At 46.9% G+C, this 8,687-nt stretch overlaps 1 protein-coding gene across 1 annotated transcript; it reads right to left on the reverse strand.

Moving 5' to 3' along the window:
• Positions 1-5,774: 5,774 nt before the first annotated feature.
• RMI2 (RecQ mediated genome instability 2) lies at positions 5,775-6,940 on the reverse strand (the record flags this gene model as incomplete). The annotated part of the gene is made up of 2 exons (XM_082291838.1): positions 5,775-6,101; positions 6,673-6,940. 2 exons carry the CDS (start codon positions 6,938-6,940, stop codon positions 5,953-5,955), a joined length of 417 nt encoding a protein of 138 aa, XP_082147964.1. The 3' UTR covers positions 5,775-5,952.
• Positions 6,941-8,687: the final 1,747 nt, after the last annotated feature.

Below are 8,687 nucleotides of genomic sequence, written 5' to 3' on the forward strand. Positions count from 1 at the left end.
AATATGTAAACACTCTAAAGAGAAGGAAGTTGAACAGACCAAACTAAGGGAGAATTAGTTTTGACACAGGGAAAGAGTCTGCAATGGTTGGGTTACTCACATGCACAGTAACTGATAACCAGCTACGGTCATGAGAGCAAAACAGAAAGTGGCTGTCAGCAGAAATTTCCTTTGCACTATTTCTTAGAAATTCATGCTTATCAAGGATGTTCCACTGAATAGCTGAACTACCCAGACCTCATAAACTTTAGAAATAATGCTGCCCTTTTCCTCCTAAATGTGAATTTATCAAATATGAGAGAACCTTTATTTCAGTTTAGTGATCTAAGATAAAACCATATCTAAAAATGCTGGAGTACTTTCCCCACAGTTTTTTGATATCATAAATATATCTGATGCTATTTTCCCTTCATAGATTTTTTGCATTTCATTGTAATGAGAGGTTGCATTACACATGACTTGTACTTTATTTACCTGGACTTCATCTCTTCATTTCAGCTCGAGCCAGTTCTGAATAGCAGATACCAGCCCTGAAGATGGAAGAACCCTTTCAGCACCCAAAGCACAACAGTTATTTTAGGTAGACAAGCTAGAGGCAAGAATAGGGAGAGAACAGTGGAAGTGGGAATGCATTAGTGTTAACTGTAAATATAATAATGTATACATAGTATAAAAGGAAAGCCTTCCACCCAGAACCCCTGAGGGCAAGAGCAATTATTTCAGTATAGAAACTATAATCAACCAAAACAAACTGGACATGAAAGTATCAGTTACTCTAAAAGAATTCACCCATTCAGTGGCAAAACTGCCTCTCCACAAGCCTTGAACCATAGCACAAATACACTGAAAAGCTGAGACAAGCTCTCTTCCAGCTCAGATTAGTACAAGTGGACTACTTTGTAAAAGCAGCATTATCAGCTTTGAGTCAGCAGAGATGCTGACTTCTTTTTTCTCCAGAAATAAAACTCTACTGTTCAGTGGTTCTGGAGAAAGTTACATCTTTTTTTTTCCCAAGTGCTCCAGTGCTTAAGAAGGCTAAGATAGAAATAAGATGATTAAATAATGGAAAGCAGTTAATAATTTTCTCATTTTTATGCTGGTTGATTTTTCCCTTATTAATGTATACACTGTTAAATGAGAAACAGCCTTCTTGGTTTCTGTGCACCAGTTTCACACGTTCCCTTTGTGTCTTTTTTTTAGAACCCCCTCGTCAGCAGTCAGTTGATGTGCTGGGAAAAGGTGACCAATACCTACCCCACCCATAAAGTAACATTAAGGTGTTACAGCCATCTCATCTGTCAAATCACTTTCTGTACTGTAGGTCACTTGATCAAAAAATTGCATTACCTCTCTCCACACAGTGCCTGCAATGCAGCTATTCCTTGATAAAAGGTAACACTGCAAAATCCATCCAATGTCTTTGCATAATATGCAAACATTGAAATAATGGTGTTCTGAACTATGACATCATGCTAATAAACATTTGACTGCCTTATTTTTATGCTGGAGCACATTTTTATTGATTATTCGCAATAACAAAGTTGTACTGACCTGGAGAGTTGGAACTGGCTGGGTTTGAATGGCTCATAGACAAAATCAGCAGCTGCCTCTTGCCTCGTGTACACTGCTTGCAGCTGCACTCACTTTCTGAACACTTACTCTCTAGCTTGATACAAATTAAAACACGATTCCTACACTAGTCAGGAAAAAATCCTGCCATTTTTAGGATTCCCACACACATCAGATGGTGCTGTATAAAACAGAGTAGAAATCAAGTCTTCCTCTGTAATAATTTTATACCTGCGCCCTTGTAATGAAGCCAAAATTGTATGAAATATTCCTAAACTATTTCATATATTTCTATAATTTATAAAAGACTATTTATACCAGTTACTGATTAAAAAAACCACATCATTTTCTCCCCAGTCACTGAATGTCACTTCACTGCCCACCTAAGCACACCAAACACCTCTGAAAAGTCTTGAGGTGACAGCTTCAGGAACAAAGAAAAACATCAGCAAGTAGAGGAAAGGATTCAGAAGAGCTCAGTCAGCAATATAGAAATACAGGAATTAAAACTAAATACTGCAGACAGCAACACTGAGCTGGATGCAGATACCAGGTCTCCTACAAGCTGCATATAACTTATCACTGGTGATAAGGAAGCCATTTAACTACGAATAAACATTTTAAACTACAGCCACTTCACTCAGCCCAGTTGTTCCGTATCTCTGAGCTGTTCCCAGGTTCTGGATGTGCATAATTCCTCCAGAGAGGCAGGAACTTTAACAGGCCCCCAGACACACCTCAAGTCCTGAAGCTCTGCAGGGGCCAGACCTGGCCCCACTCCTACCTGGAGCCATGGGCCAGCTGGAGACCCTGCTGACCCTGTGGGCCAGCCCAGACACCCTGCTGACGCAGGGCACCTGCCTGCATACAGGGCATGCACAAGGCACCACTTACATGGAGCAGGGCTAACAGAGCCACCACTGGGGGCCAGGGAGAAAAAAAAACCCCACCCCCACAGTTAAATGAAGTGTTCCACATCATGTTCATAATTGGAATTTAGCACTGATTTATAGCTGCCATGAACAAGGTCGTATCTCCATGTTTCTGCACTGGCAGCTGTGCCTTTGCTCCCTGCCAGACTCCTGCTGTTAATGTAATGCTAGTGCTCTGTCACAGCTGTACACCCAATACCTGCCCACAACCACAGCAGTGTCACAGGCCACAGGGTTCTTCAACTGAACTGTGTAAAACCTTTAATGAACCAATGAAACGATCCAGCCAAACAATTTTTAAGTGCGTCTTATTTACTGCATGGTAATGTCTCATCTTGGGAATTAAAAACTGGAGCTAACACATCACCCTCCTGTGGGAGTGTGTCTTGTTTGGTTCAGTCCGGGTCTCCCCTTTGGGTTTCGTGTTACTGTACCATCCCAGCTTATACCCTCCTGGTTTCGTGTTCATAACCCGGCTTTCTCTATTTGTCTCCTCCCAGACCCCTGCCAATCGCTGCGGCACCCCTCCCAAGCTTCTAGAAAGTTCTGGCAGGGGCGTCGAGTGATTGGTCTTGGGGGGAGGATCCCTCCCTTCCTTTCCCAAGATAGGTTCCCTCGTGTGTCCCTCATCCCGGAGACCCGTCCTTCTCCTTCCCTGATTCGATGCCGTTGTCATCCCTCCCCTGTCACCACCCCCCCATAAAACCCGTGGCAGGTGCGCTCAGGTTTGGTTCATTGCTGGACACCTCCGGGGGGCGAGGTCCCGTGTTCGGAGACACAATAAACCTTCCGGATTTCATCCACAATTGAGCCTGCCTCCTTCTTCCACCACCTGCCTCTATTGCCGCGGTCCTGTGGAAGGACCCACGAGCCAGACCTCTGGTCTCCCGGATTCCGGAGGCTGGCCCCCGCAGCCTGCTGCGTCCAGAGCTGACCGGGCAAAGTGGGAACTGCTCCAAAAAGGACGCAGAGGCACCCTCCCACCTAACGGAGGAGAGATGGCAGCTCCATCCTAAGGCAGCTCCTATCAGCAAACACAACAGCCAAGTGACAGACGGGGATGTGGGGAAGCCCATTCCAGATGTACCTGGAGGGAGGGACAGCAGTCTCCCTGCAGGGCACTGTGCCAGCTCTACACAAAACATCTCTCAGGCTGACTGAGACCTTTGTGATTTCTCATGGATGTTGACCTCTGGAAAAGAAACACCCTGAAAGCATCTGACTGAAGCATTTATCAGGTCAGTCCATCAGCTTCTGTATTTCAAAACTGGCTTTTTCTCTGCACTAGCCCTGGCTTTATCAGGGCTAAACTTCTAGTACATAACTACTGACAATGCAGCACATTATTGAACACCTCGACTGAAGTAATCCAGCGTGTTTATGCCTCAGATACAGGTAATGCAGTATATAAACTATGCTGTCATATGGCAAATACATAATGTCCATTTCATATATCAGGATCTCCCATCACACAACACACAGGAATTTCTCCCTCTAACTCCTGCTGTAAGAGCACTTTGAACACACCAGCCCACATCAGCTGTCCTCGCAGAGCACAGATCAGTTCATTCTTCCCAGTGTAGTTTTAGTGCCTTCAACTCACCTCCAACATGTTCTTTATACAGAACCCCCAAGGTCTATAAAGTTCACAGAATTTCTGCATACTACACCAAACTAACCCCAAAACAGATGTAACAAGAGCCCAGCTTTGACTTCTTCCTCCTCAACACAGGGCTAGAGAAGCCCCTTTTCCTGTAACTTCTCAGATACATGCTCTGCTGTACAACAGCAACAAAAATCACAAACCCATGCTCTACTGCAGAAGTTGAGATACAAGGTGAGGAAAAGGGAGAATTCACAGTACGCAGCAGAGCCCTACAATGCCAAACTGTGGAAATCCAGAGACAAGGCCCTTCAGCCCAGCCTTAAACAGCCACCAACAGCCATAAGCAGCCTCTCATTAGGTGAAGCACAGCTGAGCTGTGAGTCAAAGCCATCTCCAGCAGTCTTTTGTTTAGAGCACAACACTCACCCCGGTTACAAGTGTCTTTTGCTTTGAATTCCTAGGAAAATAATTTTTAATATGAACCAGCTGCCAACCAATATGCTGAACACATGGATTATTTCTGAAAGGCTACAGCACTCCACAAGTGGATTTTTTCCAGAATACATTAACCCAGACTACCAAAATTCTTTATCTCTGTATGTTTTGGCATTTCATCAGCAGGATCTCAGAGCACAGGATTTCCACTACCCAGCTGTCTGTGATGTGGTCTGGTTTGGAATACCAAAGTCAAGACTGGAATTGTACTCTGAAATCCAGTCTTTAGTCTGCAATCTTTAAAGGACACTAGCTAGTTTCCACATGCTTTGAAAACCTAATCCCACAATTAAAAAATTTAATTACCACCATGTGATTCTCATCTTAATCTCTGACTGAATGGTCTACAATTTATCTCCCCTTCCAATATGCATTCCTAATTAACATAACGCTATTGCTGGACAATACAGTCCCCAATCACAAAGTCATTCCACAGAGACAATGCCAATGTATTCGTCAGGACCCAAATTGTCTTTAGACAAGATAGAAAATAAATAGTAGTAACCTTTCTACTTTTTATAGGTTTCTTGATGTGATTTCATAGTTTGTTTTTTCAGAGGAGAAGGAAAGAAAGATAAGAATAGAATATAATTTAGAATTATTTAAACCGTTAAAAATAGCATACATTGGAAGAAGAAAACCTTCAAAGAGAAAAATGCACTTAGGGACAGAATTCTTGCTTCTGGAGGTAAAAAGTATTTGCATCTTGCACCTGGAGAACCTGTTCCAAGGAATCCTGCATCACATCTTTCCATTAACTTCACTTCACTGGAACAAAGGGGTCATTACATACCACTTTCAGTATTTCAGAAACTAGAGAGATATTTTAAGTACAAGACACTGCTAACTGTTACCAAGAAACACCTGTCTTACAAGTAGTTTACAGACACAGTGATTACTGAAAGAAAATACAGGTGAAAACGGTTACTTCCAACCACAGTCCAAACAGATTGAAACACGTTTTGCCTTCATGCCACGTTACTGAGTTCACCCTGGTAACACGAGTCCTGTGCAGCCCTTGCTGCCATGAATACATTGCTGCAAAACAACTGCCTCAACACGTGCTCCCACAAACAGCAGCTACACACACAGAAACATACAGCATTTTTAATAGTGTGGACATCTTACTTAAAACATCATAGGTGTTTCTCAAATATGTTGGTATAAAAAGAGACTGTAAGACATGAACACTGTGATTATTATCAGATAAGCACTGGTCCCCACGCTTAACTGAGCCCAACTTCTCACTTTGGTTTACTCCAGGAGTGGTCACACAGAATAGTCCAATGTTCTGCACCAAAAAGCAAAAGAAAGCAAATTCTCAGTTCTTTTAGGCAGAAAGTAAAAGTATTAGGGGATTACTCTGTGCAAATCCTCCACTTCAAGGTCCCACATATTCTTATGGACGGGGTTTTCAGAGAGATCTGTCATCTTTACTGCTCGAAGAACGGGCTCAGGACTGCAGGACCGCACCACACCCATGACCATTACATACTTCCCTAAAAAACAAGTAAGCGTTAAATTTAATTAACCTTTGTATTGTCATTTAAATTCATAAACCAGATTACTAAAACCGAGTAAACAGTGTGAATTGAAGATACCAATACTTGTAAGACAACTCAAGGAATGAAACTTGCTTAGAACTAAATTTCAGAAAAAGACGTAATTATCTGTACAGCCACTTTCATGGCATATTTAACTACATTGTCACATACGGTAAAAGCCAAACAAATACAAGTTTGTCCTGCTGTTTAAGCGGATTGAGAATGGGTCAGAAGACTGAAAATTTAAGCAATGTGCTATTTTGTACCACAGTTTCTGCAATTCTGCAGACCAACACTTCTCCGTTTGAACTGGCAGCTGTGGTGAAGGGGAGAGAAGGAAAGAAAGAAGAAAACACAGAAAAGAGAAATAGGAGTAGAATCCGTCTCCTTGTTCCGGGCCTCCCGCGCGGGGCCCGGCACGGCCGCCGGGCCTGGCCGGACGGAGGGGATGTGCCGAACCACGTTAGAGCGGCCACGGGCAGGGACAGAGCCTGCTGCCCGCGGGGATCCCGCCGCCCCACGGTACCTGCGCTCAGGCACGGCCGGCCCTGCGGCACCTGCTCCACGCCCAGCACCGTGAAGGCGCCGCTGCCGTCCTGCAGCCGGGCCGAGCCGCCGCCGGCGCCGCGCTGTACCTCGAGCACGGTGCCCTGCATCCACACGGCCCGCAGGGACAGCGACGCCCGGCCCGCCGCGGTCCGCCGCAGCTCCCACGTCCCGCCCGCGCCTCGCTGCGCCCGCCGCAGTTGCGCCGCCAGCACCTTCACGGGCGGGCCCGGCGCCGGCCCGGCCATGCTGAGGCGCCCGCGGCTGAGGGCGCGCCGCCGCTGGGGGCGGGAAGCGCTCGCCCCGCCCCGCCCCGCCCCGCCCCGCCTCGGCGGCAGCGCTACAGCTGCGGAGCGGCCGACGGTGAACGGGATGTGCTGTGCGGGCGTGTGGCCCGTGCACGGCAGGGTTGTGTCGGTGCAGATCATAGGCAGTGCCCCCCAGCTGGTTCACCCACCCCATAGCGCTCGACTGCCCAGCGGCTGCACCGTGCACCGGCCCCCCGAGCCACCGCCCCTCACCTGGACAAGGGACCCACAGCCTGGCTGGCCCTCATTTTACCTGATTTCAGTTCAGGATCGGCCCCATGACGTGCAAAAGACAGTGTGAGATGTCACTGGTGATCTGTCACAGCGGAGGGTGCTGCTGGCAGTGGCTCGGCCCCACCCCGGCCGCCCGGCCTGCAGGGCCGCCGCTGCGCTCTGCCGCGCTCTGCCCCTGCCCCGCTCTGCCGCGCTCTGCCCCTGCCCCTGCCCCGCTCTGCCCCTTCCTCTGCCCCTGCACCGCTCTGCCCCTGCCCCTGCCCCGCTCTGCCCCTGCCCCTGCCCCGCTCTGCCCCTGCCTCTGCCCCGCTCTGCCCCTGCCCCGCTCTGCCCCTGCCTCTGCCCCGCTCTGCCCCTGCCCCGCTCTGCCCCTGCCCCGCTCTGCCTCTGCCCCGCTCTGCCCCTGCCCCTGCCTCTGCCCCGCTCTGCCCCTGCCCCGCTCTGCCCCGCTCTGCCCCTGCCCCGCTCTGCCTCTGCCCCGCTCTGCCTCTGCCCCTGCCTCTGCCCCGCTCTGCCTCTGTCCCGCTCTGCCCCGCTCTGCCCCTGCCCCGCGCCCCCGCTGCTGGAACCACCCCGGGCTCCCACCCTGCTTAGCGAGAAATGGTGCTTGGTGTTTACTTGGAGTTGATGATGCTCCTCCGGTTCCCTGACAAAACAGGGAAATGCACATGATGATTTTCCCAGGGATGCTCTTACGGGGAAATCCGGAGATTAATGCACTGAAAGCATGGGCAAATTTAAGATGGGAGGCTTTAATTCCAAGGGCTTTACGAATTTATTTGCTGTCTGTTTATAATACAGACAGGCTAGTTCACTTCGCTGCAGTCTGAAATTCTTGAAATGTTATGGTTTCTTTTGGGTGGGTGGGTTGACATTTCATTTAGAAAATAAGCCAAGAAATAAGCTAATGAAAAAATGGGAGGATGGAACAAACAAAAGAATCATGAAAACCAAGGGGATGGGTTCATTACTTTACAAATCCTATTACCAACAAAAGTGCAGAATGGGTAAAAATACACTGACTGCAATCATTCTTCTTTAGAAAAGCTTTTGTTCTCTGTTAAAATAAGCAGTCACTTTATTTTAAAAATCTGGTTTTGTCTTGAGTAGCAAAATACATCAAAAGACCTTTTTTTCTACTCACCCATCATGTTGTGAATTATTTATTCAGTATATCTTTTTTTTTTTTCCCAGAGATATTTTCTGTTTAGAGACATTCTGTAAATGGGACTGTATTCTTTTTATAGTGTAAGGAAGCAGTTAACTTTTTGTTACCACTTACAGTAAGAATAAAACATAATATTGGTAATAACAATAAAAACACTGACATCTAAGCACAATACAGAACCATGTAATCTGGCAATCAAATCATATGGCTTACAGGAATAGAAAGACATTAGATGGTTACTGTATATGAATGCAAGATCTGAGTGAGGCTCACAGGAGAATATTT

Source organism: Coloeus monedula (assembly GCF_965178545.1).
Source record: "Coloeus monedula genome assembly, chromosome: 16".
Classification (NCBI taxonomy): domain Eukaryota; kingdom Metazoa; phylum Chordata; class Aves; order Passeriformes; family Corvidae; genus Coloeus; species Coloeus monedula.